The sequence below is a fragment of the Nesoenas mayeri genome (assembly GCF_963082525.1).
Source record: "Nesoenas mayeri genome assembly, chromosome: 4".
Lineage (NCBI taxonomy): Eukaryota > Metazoa > Chordata > Aves > Columbiformes > Columbidae > Nesoenas > Nesoenas mayeri.
The window spans coordinates 65,714,056-65,735,906 of record NC_137540.1 but is presented as its reverse complement, the minus strand read 5'-3'; the positions used below and the strand labels follow the sequence as shown (position 1 = coordinate 65,735,906).

Below are 21,851 nucleotides of genomic sequence, written 5' to 3'. Positions count from 1 at the left end.
CATGGGTGGTAAAAATTTTTCATTACTGGGCATACTTCTGGAAGCAACCAGAAAATCCGAAGATGAACTGAACAGTCCTGGCCAGAAGTCTTAAGCAAAATGATGCAGTCATGTTACATCAGTGCTCTGGTGGTGCATCACTAGAATAAAACTGAATGGTGACACTGCTTATAAGGCAAGAAGGCATTATGGTAGAGAGATAGTGCATCACAATATACAGACTCGTATTCTGCAGCTTCACAGTGAAACCTTCCTGAAGTAACTACTTGGGTTATTTAAAGGAATATTCCATAGTTGACAAGTTCTACTAATAAAAGTGTAATATAATACTGCCCTGTGTGTTTGCAGAGGCTCTGGAATGGTCTCTAAGGAAATTGATACTTGAGTAGAATTATTCCTTACAAGTAAATGTAGTCATACTGCGTTCTGACAACTTCCACTACCAATTGTTTTGCACTGAAAGACAAATGTCAAAATGCTGTAGGACTGCACTTTCCTGTAAGTGATTACACACATTGCTCAACCCAGGTGCATCTCGGGAAATGCTTTTATAGCTGTGGCAAATACCCTTTTGCGATCATGTGTAATTTATACTATTTTAAAGTATCAGGAGTTAAAATATAGTACAGGATAGCCTATATCCTTATTACTATCTTAAGTGTTCTGCATGGTTTGTCAAGCAAGAATACACATTTGTCATCTTGCCTTTTAGTCTGGAAAAAACATGCAGCTATTGGTTATTTAGACAGCTGAGAAATGTTCAACCCATTTAACTAATAAGTCAGTGTAGGTACAATCAACGTTTATTTTCTCTTAATATGGAAAGCCTGAATATACGCTGCTTAGCTGCCTCTCTTCCAGAGTGTATAAACAGAAGGATGGATGCATCAGTTGCATTAGCACCAATGAAAAATAAAATATGCACTGAATGTGGAAAAAAAGTGTGTTCATTCATCTCCCCAGCAACATTATACAAAGAGAATTACAGCAAATGTTTAATTTCTAAACCCAACAGCATATATACCATAAAAAATACATATATATATATTTTGTTGCTAATTTAGCTTAGTGAAGCTGAATTTGGCAAACTTTTGTCTTCTGTAGAAAGAATTTACTTTGTTCGGCTGACTCGAGATTGACACTATGGAAAGCATAGTCCCATACTCCATGAATCATGTGCATCACTTTTAAAACACAATTATAATGCTTTTTTTGAAAATAGACAATACAGATTAAGTTTTTTCCCCCACATGGTACATTATGGGATGCCTGCACTATTTGACTCCATTGGCATAAAGTAATTAATGAAAACAAGATAATTACATAAGTTCCATTGTTTTAAGTGCAGGAACATTCCTTATCAACACACATCACTTCAAGGCCTGCATAGAGTAAGGTTATTTTATGTCACAGACCTATGAAAAAGTGCTTCAAATGGAGAAGTTTGCATCAGAAAGCTTATCTTCATTACACCACAACTTTCCAATACCATATCAGCGTAAGTTCCAGTGTCTTCGGCTGAAGGTTTATTCTACACTAAAAGCAGCCAAAATGCAAAGCAAATATGAATGGCACCCTTTTGAAGCATGAATTAATTACAGTGTTGCCTTCCCTATTACTCTATTGTTTCACAGCATTTAGGGTGAGCCTACATATTTCACAGGTAGGAGCAAATGTCTTCTACTTGTGCTGCTGGCTGACTACAGCTGAGCTCTGAGTCACAAACAGTACAGCCACAGTTCATGCCTCCATCCCATGATTTCATCAGAAAGGCCCATTCAGAGCAATACACAAAGCCCTCTAAAGCTCGATTCTCAGGTGTTTCTTCTCAAAACTGGGTTTCACAGCTTCAGTCCTGTGATAACTGGAGAAATGCAATTTCTGCCTCAGAGTTCTGCTGCGTTCAGCCAGAAAAAGACCCAGACTGAGTGAATTTACCTCAATTGTCAGAAGATTGTGTAGACATGACCTTGATACAACTCCTTCCAGATTAATCTCTTAGAATCATGAACAGTACTCGTTGCAATATGTTCATAGAGGGGTAAGAAAGAATGTGCCGTTTCTTTGCATGGATTTAGCAGGGTTTATAAATTCCTTCCACCTGCTAGTTCAAAGTCCCCAACATTCCTGTAGTTTACCCTGTAATTTTGTTCTTTTTTTATACAATCTCTTTTCCATGGAGCACTATGTGAAAAGGAATATATGTATCCTCCACATCTGCTAATGCACTTCTTCATGAACAGCATTATAATTCTGTGGAATTTTAACTTCTTAAACAATGAGATAGGGAAGATAAGATATATAAACTTCTTTTTACTTTTCAATCCATCTTAAGAAAATGCAAACTAGAGCAATTCATAGTGATTGAAATTGCCAGTGCAATTTCACACTTGTTCTATAAACCTCACTTTTAAGTCCATTGGTCTGAATGGTATAATTGCAGCTTACAGAGTGGAGGCACACTGAGTGAAACTCTAAGTCACTCCAGGAGCTGATATATTGGCAGAGATAAACTGAAGAAATAATCTCAGTCCAAGACGTAGACTAGAGCCTTCTAGCAAATATTTTATCTAACAGTATTCCAAAATAAAAACTGTCTTCCATCTCTTAGTCTTTGTAGGAAGCTGCAGGGAGACTCTGATCAGACCCACAATTGTCACAAAGTCATTTATAGGAACCTCCACAAGATCATTCAGTCTTACTCTCACAATTACTAAGAATTATGACTTTAACAGGATGAACTGCCTGGAGTAACCCATGTTTCCCCATTTACTGTGGAGGGAGAGAGCTTGAGTAGACACCTAAATTCTACAGAGCTAAAACCAGGTGATGTTAATGCGCTGATGACACTGAGTTGGAAATAATAAGCATTAAATTTGCAGCATCAGTTCTTGCACAGTTGAGGTCTTCAATGGGTAAATGGAATGAATGCATAGAGTAATGGTGGTGTGGTTTAATCCAAGCTAGCAATACAACCACGTTACCCACTCACTCACCCCCCACAGCCCCCAATAGGGGAGAGAATCAAAAAGGAAGGGAGAAAATTGGATTGAGATAAACACAGTTTAATAAAATTTAAAAAATACTAATACACTACTAGTAAATATGTATATAAAATAGAAATTAAAGATACTCAAGGCAATTCCTCATGAACACGCTGAGCAGCCAGTCCTAGGAAAGAGCACCTGGTTCCCAACAGCGAAAAAAGAGAAAAAAGGCAGAAGGGTTCAGAGGCCTCTGCAAAATGGCAAAAGCTGAACTAAACGTCCTGCACCAAAAAACTCCCCCGGCTGCGTCCCAGAGAGAGAGAGCAGAAGAGCCAACCGGAAGGTCCCAACTCCCAACTCTCCTTAAATATGAAGCACAACACTAATGGGATGGAATACTCTTATTGATCAATCTGGATGTCAGTCAAGCTCTGCCACATCTCTTCCCCCCTTCCTCGATACCTCACACCTGTGGGCAGAGTGCTCAGAATGTCACTGGCTCTCAGACCAGAGCAATTAAAAACATTAGCTCTGTGCTGGGATGTTACCTGCTTATTCTCAAGTCCAAATAATGAGCATGATGGCATAGCCAGTATTATTCAATATATTCATCAATGATTTGAATGACGGAATAGAGTGCACTATCAGCAAGTTTGCTGATGACACCAAGCTGGGAGGAGTGGCTGACACACCAGAAGGCTGTGCTGCCATCCAGAGACCCGGACAGGCTGGAGAGCTGGGCAGGGAAAAATTCAATGAAATATAACAAGGGCAAGTGTAGAGTCTTGCATCTGGGTAGGAACAACCCCAGGTTCCAGTGTAAGTTGGGGAATGACCTATTAGAGAGCAGTGTAGGGGAAAGGGACCTGGGGGTCCTGGTGGACAGCAGGATGACCATGAGCCAGCACTGTGCCCTTGTGGCCAGGAAGGCCAATGGCATCCTGGGGTGTATTAGAAGGGGGGTGGTTAGTAGGTCGAGAGAGGTTCTCCTGCCCCTCTACTCTGCCCTGGTGAGACCACATCTGGAATATTGTGTCCAGTTCTGGGCCCCTCAGTTCAAGGACAGGGAACTGCTGGAGAGAGTCACACAGGGCAACAAAGATGATTAAGGGAGTGGAGCATCTCCCTTATGAGGAAAGGCTGAGGGAGCTGGGGCTCTTTAGCTTTGAGAAGAGGAGACTGAGGGGTGACCTCATTAATGTTTATAAATATGTAAAGGCTGAATGTCACGAGGATGGAGCCAGACTCTTCTCGGTGACAACCAACGATAGGACAAGGGGCAATGGGTGCAAACTAGAACACAGGAGATTCCATTTAAATATGAGAAGAAACTCCTTCACAGTGAGGGTAACAGACACTGGAACAGGCTGCTCAGGGTGGTTGTGGAGTCTCCTACTCTGGAGACATTCAAAACTCGCCTGGACACATTCTTGTGTAGCCTCATCTAGGTGTTCCTGCTCCTGCAGGGGGACTGGACTGGATGATCTTTTGAGATCCCTTCCAATCCCTAGCATTCTGTGATTCTGTGATGATAGCTATGAAAAAATAAAGGTTTCTAACTGCACAAAAAAAATTAACCCATTTTCAGTCAAACCAACACAAATGGTTATTATGCAAAGCATTCAAAAATCTCCATCAATATTTTTTATCCCTGCTTTCATGCCTATTCCCAGTCTTTAAATTCTAAGTGGTAGCATGGGACTACTTACGCTTTAAATTTGAAGTGCATGCTCAGTTCTAGTATGCACGGTCAGCATTCCAGCGCACTCTCCATTTTCAGCACAATTCAAAAGATGTGAATGGGTTGACAAAAACCCATATCATAATGATCGGAATTCTAATAGCAGCAGGAACCAGTGAAATCCTGAGGCTTTTGCTCAGCTCAGAAAAGGGAGTCAGAGCTCTAAATGTTTTGTCCTACCTTACTTCAAGCAGGCTGAGATGGATGGATAAGGAGACATTGTCTTCCATCTTTCTAAATAACTTCTATGAAATCAGTTGGTAGTCTTATTTAGTGTCCTAATCAAATGTTCAGCACGAGAAAAGTTGCCATAAGGACTGATGAAGTTCTTATGACATGGAGACTGTCCTTACCAGCCACATGTGACTGCAACATCTCCGAGACCAGCTTAATGTTGTTGGCTACAGAATTTAACTCCAATGCTTTCACCTTTCTTGTATCATGTATGTGTATATCTGTGTATATTTTAATGTATGAATATCTTTCCTTGGCATCATTTACAGGTCATAGAAATCCTGTCTGCTCTGCTGTTTTTGTTGTTTTCATATTAGTAAACAAAAATCTTTGTAGAAGCAAAATTCAACATACAGTGTATTTAATGACTACGCAAATGGACTTTCTGTAACAAATGGATTCCAATATGATATTGGTTTACTAAGCAGGGTTTGTATCTCTAAGAACTTCAAACTGTCTTAAGAAGAATGCAGATTTTTCTAAGATAGGGTTAACATGAAATTTTTGTTAACACTGGTTTGTCCTTCAGGCTTGAAATTCAGTAATGATCTTAGCGCCATTTCTTTTGCCAGGCAACTGGTATAACCACATTGTTACTGACCCCTCTGCGCTTGTGCACGTGTTCATGTGGGAGAGCTGGGAATAATCCTCCACAGAGCTCTCACCCATCTCATACTTTCAGCCTTTATTCCAGAAACTAAGGTTTGTAAATATTTTTTTTTCATTCTTTTGGACTTGAAATAACGTGTAGATCTTATCTCTGACACACACAATCTACAGAAACTTTGTGCTTGGTGGTAGTTCCACTTCAAGAAACAAAAAAAGTCATTTCTGACTTTGCAGCAGATTAAAAATATATTACTGAGCTCAGGCATAGCATAGCTTGGGTACAAAAACTCCAGTGACAATTGCAAGAGAAATAAAATATGTACTTAATCATCCAGCCAGCCTCACCGCGTTCCACTGATTTCTGATTAAGCAGAACAGACAGATAAGAACAACCAACATTGACCTTCCAATCAGTGGCCTCTGCATGAAATCAATGCTTCTGTATCACAATGGAGGTTAAAAGCCCTTATCAAGAGAAAATCCTGATTTCATGAAAGACCTACTGTGCTTGTGTTATTCACAGTGTATTTCACGATTCTTGCCATTTAAATCATGGGCATTTTCCAGACATAGAGGGGTTGTTATTGTTTTGGGGCTGGGTTTTTTTGGAAGTTTTTGTTGTTGTGGGTTTTTTTTTTTTCCTCATAATCTGTCTTCTTGTTGCTTCTAACATAACATCCATTGTAAATACACTCAATAGGTCGATTTTGCTCTTGCTTATAAAGTCCACTTAACGTTCCTGTGCTCCAAGAAAAGCTTTTTGGTTCACTAATGATGCAGGGACACTTTTTAAGAGTTTCAAGGAGAGGGGTTTTTTTATTTTTTAATTAAGATTTTACACAAGATAAAAATAATTCTCAATGACAGCCTACTCAGTCCCTATGCTTTATATAAGGAAATGTGTAAAGGAGTTGAAAAATGTGCATAAAAGATGAAGAGGTCGACTGCTAGTTTCAGAATTTAGGTGGATATGTGAAAACATGCAGGAGTTGATTTTCCATTTCTGAGGAAAGCTCCATGGAAATTCCATTTCCAGGAGTCGGTGGCCTCAAAAGTCTTCCGAGTCCCTCAAGGCATTTCTTCTTTTCTATATTATTCAGCAACAATAAATATATCACTTCCATGTGTCACAAATTCTCCTAAGGTGACCTGCAACATGGTGAAAACCACTTCCCTATATTTTGAAACCCTGTAAAACACACTTCACAAAGTGGCAGCATCTCAGTTGCACTACAAAACGTCTGTTTCTTTTGCCACATACCTTTTTTTTGTTGGTGGGACAAATGTAGAAATTGTCAATAACAGTGGCAATCCCAGGCTGTAGATTCAACTTCGTGTATAATGTCCCAAAATCTGAGGACCTGAAAGAAATCAAACATCTGTAAGTGCTCTCTTCTAAACGCTTCAACATCGAAATTCTAAGAAACAAACACTTTGTAGCAATAACTATCCACTTTCAATGCTTCTCTGCCACCCTTTTGCTCTTTTCAGTGCCCATTAGCTAAGAAATGAAAAGAAACCTTCCAGTGTTAAGAATATTTCCCGAGGTTTCAAAATGTATGGCTAGTTCTGTCTGTATTTTGCAGTTCTGTGTGGTGCTGGTTTTCATTCTGACACCGCACTGTGCAGCAAGAGAAGCACAACTCGTCTACCTTTCCATCACCACCTACAAGGTGGGAAGGAAAGAGCTAAGCAGAGCAAAGGCTCATCTGCAAGTGCTGACAGCACCTCCTCACCTAGGCAGGTAAAGAAGAGTTGAGTTCAGAGCCCGGCATTGCAGAAGAGAACAATTTGGCCTGAGATCTAGAAGACTCGCAATGGATCTCTACCTGAATTCATACTTAATAAAGGTGTCCATCTACTCCTCCAGTGCTTTGAATGAATAAAAACAAAGTCCTTACTTGGCCAGCAGTATATCATACACACAAAGCTATAAATATTTAAAATGCAGGCACTCTGCAGAAATTGTTTCATATTCCAGAAAAACCTACAATGACGAATGTCGTCTATGCCTTAAACCCGTATCTGCAATGACTAGTATAAAAAGAATGCACAAATAAAATGCTAGTATGGGAAAATGTTAGTGAAAGAGCAATTCACAACCAAAATTAAATCGCTTTGGATGAAGCTTAATTTTGTTCTATATAGGATCTATATAGCATCTCAGGCACAGAACTATATGCCTGGATCAGGTCCCTGAGGGACATCAATAAAGAAGGGTTCACATCTACCTTGCTTTTGTTCCCTCTCTATCAGTCAAAAAATGACTGGGCATAAGCCTATGACACACAGACCACACAGCCTGAAGTTGAGAGTTTATCTATTTTATAGTGACATCTGAATAGATTTTATTTGGTTTTTTTCCCCCTATAATGTTGCTTTGCCTGCAGATATACAGGAAAAGTTAATGGAATCACAGCAATTCAGTTTTGACAAATAATTATGTAGAAATCAAATACATACAATTGCATTGCACTGGATATTCAGTACTGAGCTAATTAAAATTCTAAGAGGAATAGGATGGACAGTGCTAAACCCATTTGCCGGAGGACTTTGACAGAAAAGAAATTAAAGCAAAGACTAAAATACTGACTTCAGCCAGATGTACTGAAATCATGCAGAACAAGTATGTATGATGGAAGCAGAATATAGTCTGTTCTCTTTGAGGGAAGAATATCAGGTCGAGTGGCTTGCCCAGTAATAACATCCTGAAACAATTCTCTGAACCTTAAAGATGATCCAATTTACTTTGAAGAGGCAGTTCCAGGATTAATACAACGGGACCACTGGAGAGTGACACTGCAGGAGGGACGGCAGTGACAACTATATCAAGGAGCAGGCAGTAAACCCAAAGAGGACAAGACATTTCAAAGATAAAAAGTTTCAGCCTAAAATCTCCTCTCCTAATTCTCATGACTTCTAAAAAGTACTACAAAGAAAACAATAAAGTTGTAACAAAAAGAGTATGCTAAGGTAACTAAGGTATTCTCAGACAAAGGCAGAAAAACTATACAGTTAAAAATTTCTATTTTCTGGTAGAAATTAGCTATCTCAAGGAAAAAAACAAAACAAACCAAACAAACAAAAAAACATTCCAACCTGAGACAACAGGTTAATGTATATCCATAAAGTTACAGCATGCCTAAACACAAAGACCGAGATCCACAGGAGATCTGGGGATCTATGGAAACATTTATTCAGACTCCCAAACCTTTTTTACTACAACCCAGTCTTAAGGGAGCCCAGGAATGCCAGCTGCTCTTTGAGAGATTTACATACAAGAGGACATAGTTCAGGGACAACATTCAAGAGAAGCACTGTCCAAAAACTGGTTTGCCAAATCTACGATAATCCACCACAACTTTAACTTGAGATACAAATTCCAAGTTCCTGACTCTGCATATACGAAGAATGAACATTGTGTAGCGCACAGCTATAACAAAATTCCCTGTAATTGCACTATAGACAGGGCTGAGGAGGATGAATTCTGGAATCTCAGAGCATGCCTTTTTGTACCAAATTCAGGAGAGAGTCCTTGATGCTCTTCCAGTCATAAAGAGATTTTTTGTGTGTTAAAAAACAAACTTCTGCTGTGTCAAAAGTGTTAAGAGGGAAAAGCAAAACAAAACAAATAAATAAATAACTAGCCATCTGTGTTTATCTGGATAAATACATTCTCTTTCCTCCCTAAAAAATCATGAAAAGATATTTTAAGGTGTAATGGAAAGAGGATACATAAGAATGTACCACCTGATAAGAAGAAGAAAACACCCTTCGATAGCATGGTTTATTTGTAGAAGTAGCACAGCTCTATTAACCAGAGCAAGGAGCTTAAAGGTTGTTCTCCTAAGATGGCCTGTGGTACTAGGTGACCTGGCTGAAGTTAGTGACCATTCTGGCTTTCTGTGGGACAATCCAGGGGACACAGCAAGCTGCTGGTATCCATGGGACGCTTGTTGCTGCTGCTTATCCATCTATGCACTAAATGCTACAGATTGTAGGGATGTTTCTTAGTACAGTAAAACTCACTGGAGGACTCAGGAAAACGTCCTCGTGGTACAGAAATACACTCTGATGAAACAAAACTTCCAAAGCCCCTAAACTCTGAAAAAATTTGGGTGTCATCCTTAAAAATGTAACTTTTTAATATTTGAGTTACAATAAATCTATGCTTGACATAATTTGAAACTGTACCTAAACACTGAGTCTGGACAACTTCCAAAAGAAATATTGAAAAAGAAGAAATTTAACAGATACCAAAAGAGACACAAAGCAAATGCTTGCCGGTCTAAACTTCACCATCATTATACCGCTCTCCACTGACAACTCACACCAATTATTCAATATTCCTCACTGTTAGTTTGCTTTCCAGATTATACTTAAAAGTTTATATTAACATATAAATAAGAAACATTAAAATGTATATAGTGAGATGTTACAGAAATTTTTTAGAGAGATGAAAATTGCATTCCCAAGCCAAATCTAAGACTCAGAGAAAATTTCAGCCACAAATACTTCCTTCCCTGTTTTCTTTTATTTTTTTAATGAATTGAAGAGATGCACTGGGAAGAGAATTGTTGGAACACTTAACACACATTCATGGGATTTCCTCTGCTTTTGCTTCTTGAAGATTAACTCGAGCTCCATTCTAGCCAAATGAGCCATACTGTACAGGCTCTATTAGCTGAAAATCCCAGAAGACAACAATGAAGAGATTTCAAATGAGTAATAGATTACTTGACTAGCGGCAAAAAGAAAGCCTTTAGGGAAAAAAAAGTTAAAAAAAAAATTAAAAGATCTGCTGGTTTATATTATTGACAAGCTGTTGAAAAAGAAAGAAATAAACTGAGACACACATTACAGAATCAAGGAAGAGTGGGTCTGCTCATAACACTCTAACGCTCATTTCTTCCCACTTAATTTTCTCCAAACTGTATTGCAAATGTTGTCTTCTCGCCTTCCCCTCCTTTTGATCAGAGGAACAATCCAGTATTTACAGCATGAACTTTAAAGAGCAAGAGACATTAACACAGGTTCTTGCTCTATCACAGACTTATGTCTACCAGCAGGATTTCTTTTGTGTTTTGGTCCCTCACCTGAAAAATAGAGACAACAGTACCTCCTATACCTTAAATGACTGTAAGAAAAAGAGATATCTATAGGATAGTAATGAAGAACTGGCTGATAGAGAATCTAAAACCTATACATCAGAAGTTACAACAACAAACACCAGGACAAATATACTGGAAGAAAAGTAACCAGAGAAATACCAGTAAAGAAGTGGTACGCTAATGCATCTTCTTTACTTAAACAGCATAGAAGACTTCAAGGGCTCTTACACATACAATGTGAAATTTGCAGAGATTTCGGTTAGCCTCATAAAATCTTTTTAAACATTAACAAAAAGCCTCCAAAACCCCAGAGCCTTCCTTCAGAGTAGAAACACGCTGTAATGTTGGGTTCCAAGACCTGACTCATGTATTTAGGAATTCATGCAGATGAAAGTCTCTTCAAAGGCTGCAGAGTACGACTCCTAGCAATCCAGTTAACAGATCGCTCATCAGTTTTCAGCTGTGCTGAGTACTTTCTGAAAACATCTTTCTCTGCTTTCCAGAAAAGTTGAGCCTTTTTGAAGTTACATACTTTTCTTCTCAAAAACAGATATATAGAAATGTTCCTACCTTAATCCAGTTTTACACTAAAGAATCAATGGCATAGGCAACAGCTAAGAGATAAACAGTTTAGCAGCGTCACATTTAGGCAATACAGAGTTTATCTTTTTTCCAAAAGCAGTACAAAGATGAGCATATCCTGTTTTTACTTATAAATCCATTACTGATAACATTTATTGATCACATATGTTGATAACATCGATAGTTTTAAGAACTGCAGATTGTCACAACAGCCTTTTCAGCTGAAGTGACCTGCTCTGTAATGCCCAGATGAGTACAGAACAAGGTGCAACTCTGCATTTATAGTTATTCATTCCTGTTTTACAGATCTCATGTTCACATGAAGAGCCCTACAGTCTCTCTCACTACATGGGAGCACAATAAAGGAGAGGTGGCCGTTTGTAGTGGCTTTTTAGTGAGCTGTAAATATATATTTGATTGTAAAATACTGACTCAAGAAAATCCACCGAAAAAATACCCAAAGGAAACCGAAACACTGAACATCTGCATTCCTATCAAATGAGTACTCAAGGAGGATCAAAACATCACAAATTCTAGAAACGGATGTTGGGTCAATACACCAAATATACTCTACTTAACTGGCTGCACTGAGGGGCAAAACCAGTCCTCTTTAGCTGATAATAAAAACAAGGATTACCCTGCTAGGTGACTTCAGAGTGTCAGATCCTTCCTCAGGAACTTACTAATTTCACACTAAGGAAAAGGACATGGCCTTATTTTTGTAACATACTTAAAGTGCCAGAAGACAAATGCTAAACGATGCTACACGTTGGCTTCTCCCCAAGGGTCTGACAAGTGCTCCCCTGACTCTACTTGCTACCTCGGCTGACTGTGCCCCATTCTGGCATGCCAGACTACAACTTTCTATCGTGATGTTGCAATTACCTGTGCAGAAAGTGTTATGAAGCTCATATTTTCCAGGAATCACCCTGTCTCAGAGCTGTCCAGACACAAAGCATTGCACAGTAAAGGAACCATTCATGTTTTCTTATGAGGGAACATGGAAGGCGATAAGCAGAGGCCTGTGTATGGATGAGGGTGTTACTTGGTGAAGAAATTCAAGTTATAAAATATGTACTTATGTACTGTATCATATTTTCCCTTACTGGTATCTTCTGTCATGCATTTACCGTGTACTGCTTTGGTTAATTATTTACTCCATAGAATACACACACACACATGAACTCCAATCGTTAGCAGCACTGTGTCTTTAGTATACAGTACATATCTTCCAGTGCTGTATTTAAACATTCCTACTCTGTGTAGTCTCACTGTTCACCACCACAGTTATCTTTTGCAGCCCTTCATTAGTCCTTCAACATACTACAAACAACCTGCTCATTAGCCTATAATCATGCTGCTTATCAGTTACATTTTCAAGCTCCTCATTACTTTGCTGCACAGCTCCAACAGTTAGGTTTTATATTTTACAGGCCTGCAACACATCGCTTTAGCTTCTATTAGCTGTAGCCATCACCTTTTCTCCCAGAAACTGTTAGTTTAGGTAGGACACCCATTTTGAAACTACTGCCTTGGTGCATTAATTCCATCACCACTACACAGCACTCGCTGACGGCGCCGTCTTGGGAGGTGCAGCCTGTAGCCACGCTTGCAGTACACAGATATTTGTGATGAATCTGCTCAACCATGAAACAAGCAGTGTCACGGTGACAGAGCAGACAAGACACAGCCAGGAAGACAGGGTTATGTCTTACTTTTGTAAAAAGGAAAAGCTCTGTGTTATTTCTGCCTTTCCAGCTGTGCGACCTGGGAGCAGCTGAGGAGGGCACTGGGGCGCACAGCCCCCAAAAACAGTCCCTCTGAGGGCACCTTAAAAATCCCCCACCATCGTCCTACCCCAGACACTCGCTCCTGATAAAAAACAAAAAGACTGAGGTTATCTACAATGAAATTAATGGTTTTGAAGACTTGCTGGATCATTTCAGCAACCCTGTTTACAGCTCGATCCCACAAAGAGTTGTAGTGACCTAAATAAGGGCGTAAAAAAGGAGAAAATAATTGTGGGAAACAGGGAAAGATCAATTTCTTACCACACTTTCTTGACTGAATTCAATGTATCATGTAACTAACCATCACTGTGCAAGCATTTATCCTAAGAAACAATCCTGTGTAGATCTAGTTTCAGAAGCTGCAAATCCAGCAATTCACTAGTAAGTCTCAGCAAGGACTGGAGTATATCATGGAGCATTTGAGGGGTTTGCTACTGAGAGACAGCTCTGGCATATTAAAAAATATAAATAAATACCAGAACTGATAATTCACACAGTGCTACAGAAATGATTAATATTAATCTGGGGTTTCTTGTACCATAAAAATGCTAGCTGGACTAGAGTACAGGAAGAATTTTACAGTTAGGTCTATATTTTTTAATAAAAACACTTTCCTTCACAAGCTCAATGTATTAGTTCTGGAAGTACTGTGTTGGAAAAAAAACAGTGGCATAACTTAACTATATAATTACTACCTCCAAAATAAATGAATACTTCCTATATATTTTCCTTGCACCAATTTGAATAACTAACCTTTGGGGAAAAAAAAAAAAAAGTGTGTTTGTCAAAAATTTAGGGAAAAGAAATAAGAAAGAAAAGCCTTTGGTTCTAAAATGCAATTTTCCAAAATTATGATTACTAACTATATTGCCAGAAGTACTTCCAGTACGATTCCTCTTTTGTGAGTGCTGTGACTGGAAATGAGTAATCACAAAGGAAAATTTCTCATCGCACATACTTGTGTTCTTTGGGGAAATGGGATGGTTTAAGAACATTTTCTTGAGGTTTGTAAGGAACATTAAAATTCTCCACCATAGAAAAATGTGAGGTATTTCCCACAGCCCAGGCTTTTTTATTTAAACCACTACATACAGCTGAAATATTTCTGAAATAACTTTATTCTCAGTCAAGCAGCTCCTTGGAAGGCAAGAAGGATGTTGGGATGTATGAGAAAAAAGAATTTTGCCTTGTGATTTCTGACCAGAACAGCAAGTTTTCTTGTAATTGTTGGATAGATCAATCCAGCTACAACAAGAACATTTAGGAAACTAAAAAAATAAACAAAAAAAACCCTGATAATAATTTAATATTTTATATGTGCACATTCACATGCAATTATGTATTTCTCTAGTAAAGGGCTCTGCCAACAACTATAATAGCCGGCTACTTGCTCTTCAATAAGCGGACCTCATCCTTAACTCCATTTGTACAAGTTTTTGCTTTTGCTGCTGAAGTGCTGACCTCAACTTTATGATTGCTCTGTGGGAGTTGTAACGGGAAGTGATTTATACGGCCAGGTTGTAGCACTTTATAAAAAGGTAAATGAAGTCAATGTTTTGTCAGTAATTTGACTGTGCTACTCTGCACCTGAACCAAATGCTTGGCAGAACTTAAGGGAGTAACCGAACACTTTTATAGAGAATGAAAAGATCCCAAAGCAGTAAGCAAATGCAGATAAATAGACTCTGGAAGGTATCAAGCCTTATGCTGAGCATATTAGAGAACTATCAACTGCCCCTCAGCTGTCTGTTTTTTTCTGGCATGCTTCTCCAAAACTACTAGTACACATCACAGATGAAGCCTGGGCAGTGACCAGATGCAGCACAAGTTCATCAAGGATATCAGTTCCCACGTTGCCTTTGTCAAAGGAGTGATTGTTCTAGGTTATTACAATCGCATCAGGAACAAAACCTTTAAAAGGAATTTTAAGGCATCATTTTTAGTTCCTCTGCTGCAACAGAAGTTCACTGTCCATGTCAAAAACACTGTCCGCCTCACCCACATCTGCGCATAAATTAGGTTGCCATGATGTGTCTGAAATCATGAAAACTTGGTTAAGTAAGGCCAAGTTTTCTTAACAGCCTTTAAAATCACTGTGTGTCTGTGCCACCTGAGTGGGCAGTTTGCAGAACACAGGGGGAAAGCCTGCATTAGTGATGGGAGGAGGCAAACCTGAAGATGCTTCCACTGGGAGAATTCAAATGCTCACAACCACTTCAGCAGAATTTGTTTCTGTTACTCACTAATGACCCCAATCATAATCTCCTAATAGCCTTCTACAGTTGCTGAAGCTTTTTTTTTTTTTTTAATATATTTTGTTTAGAGCTTTCAGCAGCCAAATTTCTCTTGCAGTCATTCTCCTGTAACTGCAGTGACACCTGGGGAGGGCCAAGCCCATCAGCTGTACTTTGGCCTGTTGTTGAACTTGGCAAGCCAGCAGCACATAAAGCCCCAGCAGATGTTTCTGCTTTTATAGCAGCTCTTCCAAACCCTTGGCTAGACATAAATCCAAAATAGATCCAGAAAAGAGACAAACAGTGCCACCATCACAGCTCTTAAAATTAGAAGGCAGAACCAGCCTTTTCTGCAGGACTCTGAGAGAACATTAGCAGCAGGCAGCTTCATGAAGTGTTCCCATAAATTATGCAGACAGATTATGAAGGCCAGACACAGCAAATGCAGCACATTTTGCACTGCATCCCAGTTTGCTAGGAAACAGAATCCCTAGACAAATAGACACATTTACATATGAGTTTCCAAACTGAGAAGATCACACTTCATAGCAACAAGTGCAGGAAGCAGGTGGTTTTATGTCCATTAACGCTTGCACGTGGATCTGCAGTGCTTCCACACCATGGCAATTAACATTCTAAAAATAAAGCAGCAAGGAGGTGATCCTTGGCAGAAGTAATCTGCAGAATACACGCCATGCTGGATCTGTTTTGCAAAATGAAAGTTGCATTAAGGCGTGCTCACAGCTGACATTGTGCTTTACAGGAGAGAGGGCTGATATATGCCAAGGTGACATGCTAACACATTCATTCACTCGATGATGACTAACTGCTCTTAACAGAAGCTTGGTCCATTCTAAATTGTTGCCATCTAATTTCAAATGCAAGTGAAAACAACCCCCACAGAATAAGAATAGTTCTGTACATTCAAAATAACACAAAGTGCTCAAGAAGCCAAAAATCTGGCATTAAGGGAGACTACAAAGAGGAACAAAAAAAAGTGATGCAGCATCTAAAAATGAGTTCTTTTTGCAGGAGTGAAGGTTATTACATGTTCTCCTGCTTCCCCTAACATCTACCATTCACGCTCAGATGGAGCTGCCAGCAGAGGATACAGCTCTGCAGGTCTGGGCCTGCCAGGGTGTCTGGGGTCTCTCACTGAGGCTGGGACAGCAGGAGATGGGCTTCTTCCCTGCAGGAGCCTTGTGGTGGTGGTCACCAAGGGTCAGTGAAGAGCTACAGATGATGGTCAGCAGACTTCACAGTTTCCAAGATAATGTGAAAGAGATCCATGGGATCATGACAGATAGTTTGTAGATGACACAAAACTATGAGGAGTAGCTGATAAATCAGTGTTACCTCCTGTGGAAATATGAGAAAATACGAATCTCATGAAGGTCAACAAAATGCGGTTCAAAATCCTGCACCAGGAGAGGAATAACCCCATGCACCAATACATACAGGCTGGAAAGTATCTTTGCAGACCCTGGGGGTCCTGGTGGACATCAAGTTGAACATAAGCCAGCATTCTGCACTCGCAGCAAAGAAGGCCAACAGTCTCTGAGGCTGCACCAGAAGAGTACTGCCAGCAGGCCACGGGAGGTGAAACTTCCCACCCAGCACTAGTGAGACACATCTGCAGCACTGTGGTCCCTCAGCACGAGGGACATATGGACATACTGGAGTAAGCCCAATTAAGAGCCACCAAGGTGATGAGAGACTGGAACACCGAGTGCAAGGCTGAGAGAGCTGGGACTGTTCAGCCAGGAGAATAGAGGGATCAGGGGAAACCTTATCATCGTGTATAAATATCTGATGGGAGCGGGTAAAGATGGAGTCAGACTCTTCTTTCAAGTTCCCAGTGACAAGACAAGAGGCAATGGACACAAACTGAAACACATTAAACTTCATTTAAGCATAATAAAAAAAAAAAATACCATTATCATGAGGGTAGTTGAACACTGGAACTGGTTGCCTGGAGAGGCTGTGGAATCTCCGTCTTCGGAGATACTCAAAACTCAACTGGACAAGGTCTAAAGCAATGTGCTTAGAGCAAAGGGGCTGGATTCAATGATATCAAGTGCTCCCTTCCAACCTCAATCTGCAGTTACTGAAAATTACATTAACATGATTTGTCTTTGTTGAAGATACTATATAAGAAAAATAATCTTAGGCAACAAACACAATCAGAGCATCACCAAATCACAAAAGGAACTTATCTGAATATTTTCTAGGTAATCCACAACTTAACGTAAAGTCTTGACCATTCTAAAGCCAAAAGTTTTGTCATTTTGTTTTGTCTTTAAGTTCAGCGGAATCAAAACTCTGCCTGGAGCCGGCTTGTGCCAGAGAAGTGCCCAATAGCGCAGCAGAGTTGGTTAAGCCAACAAAAGATACTCTTAACATTTACTGATAAGGAAAGTACCTACAACATAGGGCCTATACAATCTTTGGATGTGAACTCTGAAATTACAGTCATATCCCAAACTCCACATTTGCCGTTTGAAAAATGGCACAGAAGCATTTTATCTATGTTTCTTCTTGCAGTCATATAACTACGCCTTAAACAACTGCCCAAAGCAGTCAAACTTGCATGGAAAAAAAAAAAAAAAAAAAGTTGTTTTGCCCAATGAAATATTTTTTCTTTCTTTTCTCCTTCCTTCCTTTCTTTTTTTTTCTTTTCTGATGTTGTTGATTCCACTCAAAACCACCCCTTTGGGGAATTCAACCAAAGGAAGCTTTAGCAAACCTTTTGGTATATGTGGTCAAGCTTCAGGTTCACCGTGAAAGTTCAGCAAAACACCACTACTCCATAAATAAAAGTACAGATCCCAAATGCCAGCCACTAGTCCCACCAGGTATATTTTGTTAAGTACCTTTTATAGATGACTCAGAAACCAGCTTGATCTTATACCAATGAAATGAAAACCAACATGTCAGTGTTCGGGGAGAGACTAAGATACATTTGCTGTTCTTACTTCCAGAGCACACCCACTCCGAGGCAGTCTTTTTCTAAGAAATCAAGACTCCAGCTACCATTGGAGAAAGCAAAAGGGGGTGGGCAGGAGAAGTCACTCAATGCAATGCCTATTGCCCCACATTTGAGGGTAACCCCATGGAACACAGCAGACTTCAGTCTGCCCTTCTCTCAGCTTCCTAAAGTAAATCTACATGTAGATTTATCTTGTGTTCAGGCTGAATCAGACTTGACCTCCAGATATGAGCTAACTCTTGTTTTCTTCCCACAAATTCTCATTATCATCATGAGACAACAACCAAGTGAAAAAGCCTCACAATACATCTTAAAGACACACGTAATATCTTGACTATTCAATGCATCTGATGCCCTTTCACGTGTTGGCATTTTATATTTTGTCTGATTTTTATTATCCTATGTTAACAAAAATGAGAGATCTGAGTCATAATGTTGTTCCTATACATTTACTTAGTAGACAAGAGGAATGCTTTCTTCCAGAGCCATCTGTATTACTTACTTTATCCTACTATTAAACTCATAGACTGGTCGTATTTAACATGACAACTGATTGACGTGTCTGTAACATCTGACCCTGTAGAATGAACGCCACAGAAGATTTAAGGAAATGAAAGACAGTGGCACCACAGAACATGCTAAAAAGTTCCAAAACCACTCAGCAGAAAGTCTGAGGAAAATGACCTGGCTTCTGAGTTGTGTATTTGCCAAATGCCTTGACAGTGAAGCCTGCACTGAAATGATGTTGTTTTCAAGGGCTGTAAATTACCATCCTTGAGTTGTCAAGTATTAAAACCTGATAATTCTTAAATGAAATTTAACCATCTTCCTTATTTTAGTTACTAGAACATATCTTGTTCCGAAAGTTTTGGCATAGTAGATTTTTTCAATTTCTGAATTTCAGAAGTGTTAAACTGCAGAAGACGTTCTCCTACAGGCATCTACCACATTTCCAGACCATACATAATAGTTTTTCGTCATTAACTACTAGTCTAAGGATACCAAAATGGATGTCACGGACATATATTTTCCAATATACTACTTTGTCATGTTCTGATCTCTTTTCTTTATTAAGAAGTTGCTAGTAAAACTGATTGATGAGTAGTCTTATTGTACCAGGAGGACTTGTCATTCAACTCTTTGACCTTGTCTTCACACTAACAGTCGAGTGTCTTTGAAATCTGTTTACTTCAGAATTTACAAGAGTATTAATGACAGGATGTCAGCCCTTCTCAGGTTTGAAAAGATCTAATAATAGTAAATGAGTTTGGACAGTAGGGTCATCTGTAATGTACTCTAAGAAAGAGAGACAAATTTCCTTTTTCCACTTTATGATTAAAGACGAGTCAAACAATTCTTCAACCATTTTTTATTCTTTGGTGGCTTTTTTTATTGACGAACAACCATCATTTTTCTGAGGCCAATATAGGCCACGTTATGAGAGAACAAGAAAAAGCTATACCATCAAATAAAGGACTTGACTGATGCAACACTCCTTCCAGAAACAGCTACAGAACCTAAAAAGCTTAGTCATCTCTTCTTGAGCAAGCTCTGGGCAAATTTAAGAAGCAGCCTACACGACTCAAAGCTGTTTTACCTTTTTGTAATTATGTACGATGTACAGAAAAGTGCTATTTGTCCCTCTGTCACTAACATGGGGCGTGCATTCCTGCAGTTCAGATTCATGAAAATGAGACATTTAGATTTAAGGAGGGGGTTGGAGGAAGGAAATATTTTCTGGTGGTATTACTTTCATTCCTTCATTAGCAATGTTACATAAAAAATTACAGATGGCAGTAATTTTCTCTTGTGTTTGCCAAAGACTCTTTGCTTTGCTGCGTAACTGTCTCAGGAGTAAAAGTGACCTTCTGTTCCAACTCCTTCCAGTATAGTTGCACTCACCTTATTTACCTGCTCACAAATGCATCTATTCTACACCAGATTAGTAAAAATAATACAAAATATGATAATTAGATGACCCATCAAATCCCAGAGAAATTGTCCTCCAACATTAGCGCTGTGTCTCCAGGAACAGACTAATCCAGCAGAACAACGAACAGTCACGTCACACCTGTATTTGCATTGGCCACATATGGCCTATTCGGCAGCTCTGTGTGGACAGCATTTTGATCAGCACTTCAAATTTCTTTTTTTTTTTTTTTTTTTGTTATGGCTTTTAGATCTACCTCAGATTCTCCTAACGTTTTGCATATTTTACATAGATAAATAAACATGCATTCAGCCCAACTGAGCCTCAGATTCTCAGATTTTACAAGAGGTCAGAGAAACTTCTGGTTTAGCCTCAATAAAGCATAAAAATAGAAGAAAGTTGATACCTGTTGCCTCTAAGTCACTGAAGGATGTACAAGTGAAGGATATTACCATATGATCAAAGGAAGCTGTAAATTATTATAAAAAGAAGTAGTAAAATAAGAAGTGGCTTTGAGTCACTTATTCTGTTAAGAATGCAAATTATAAGTACGGGATATTAGCTGATGGATTGATAAGAAATTTCAAGTGATTCCAAACCATTAAGTTATTCACACTGGTATTCAAAATCTAATTACTTTCAAACCATACAATAGAGTTGGTTTAATGGAAAAAACACTTTATGAGTAACCCATGAGTCATGCCTACTGATTATTATGAGGTTTTGGTTACTTATCATTTCAGCTTTATGGCTTTACTAAATAACAACAACAACAATAATAAATAACACCACATTCAAACTCTCATATCTTTACACACATGCTGTCAAGGGTAAGAGGGAATAAAAGAACATGCGTCACATTTTCAGTGAAGTATCTTATAGAAAATACAGCTTGGGTTATGCACACTGTAGGCAGATTTTCAGGCTTCAATTTTTTTGCTCTGCAGTTGTCTCTTCAAATCTTTACTAATAGATTTTGGGGAAAAAAAATAAGCTTTGTTAGTAAATGTGTCAAATGACATAGAAGAACATGGGAGGGAATTAGTTCTGCTGTCCCCTCATCCTTCGAGCAGCAGACACACAGAGGTATAATGAAACAGGAATGGAGCAGGGTCATCCATGCCTTGAAGCTGTACTGAATAAGCAAGTGTTGGGTATACAATAACTAGAGATGTATGTGATGTCATCATTAGAAGATCTAAGGTCCTGAGGAGGAAAAGATGACCTGTTATCCTCTGCTGCCCACCCCATCCCCACCTGTCACTTCCCACGAGCCCTTCCCCTCAGCTTACGAGTTCATGAGCAGTAGAGGAAACTTTGCCTTTGGAGACAGATGACCTTTAGTAATTGCATTTCAAATTATTATCACAGCACCAATTGCACACACAGTCTTTCTTTTATACCTATCTTTTCTTTGTCTTCCCCATCAGAGCAGCATTGTTTTTTGATACTTTTTCTTCCCATTTCATTCTTATCTTTTGGCAATGATTACACAAGACTCCCTATGTAGCATCAGCAAGGAGAGAGAAATGCATTATTCCTTATTTTGAAAGCTGAACATGCCAGGCACAGATTTCATCTAAATTGCAGGTAGAGCATCACTAACAGTACCGATAGCAATATCAGGCGTCCTTGGCACAAGAA

The 21,851-nt window shown here is 39.1% G+C and overlaps 1 protein-coding gene across 1 annotated transcript in view; it reads right to left on the bottom strand.

Annotated features, from left to right (window-relative positions):
* The window catches only part of SORCS2 (sortilin related VPS10 domain containing receptor 2), a gene marked incomplete at both ends in the record, with an annotated part of 545,731 nt that overhangs the window by 226,678 nt on the left and 297,202 nt on the right, over positions 1 to 21,851 (bottom strand). Inside the window, one exon of the mRNA XM_080344448.1 lies at positions 6,833 to 6,932. Within this exon, the coding sequence (XP_080200574.1) occupies positions 6,833 to 6,932 (100 nt within the window). The remainder of the gene's footprint in view (positions 1 to 6,832; positions 6,933 to 21,851) is intronic.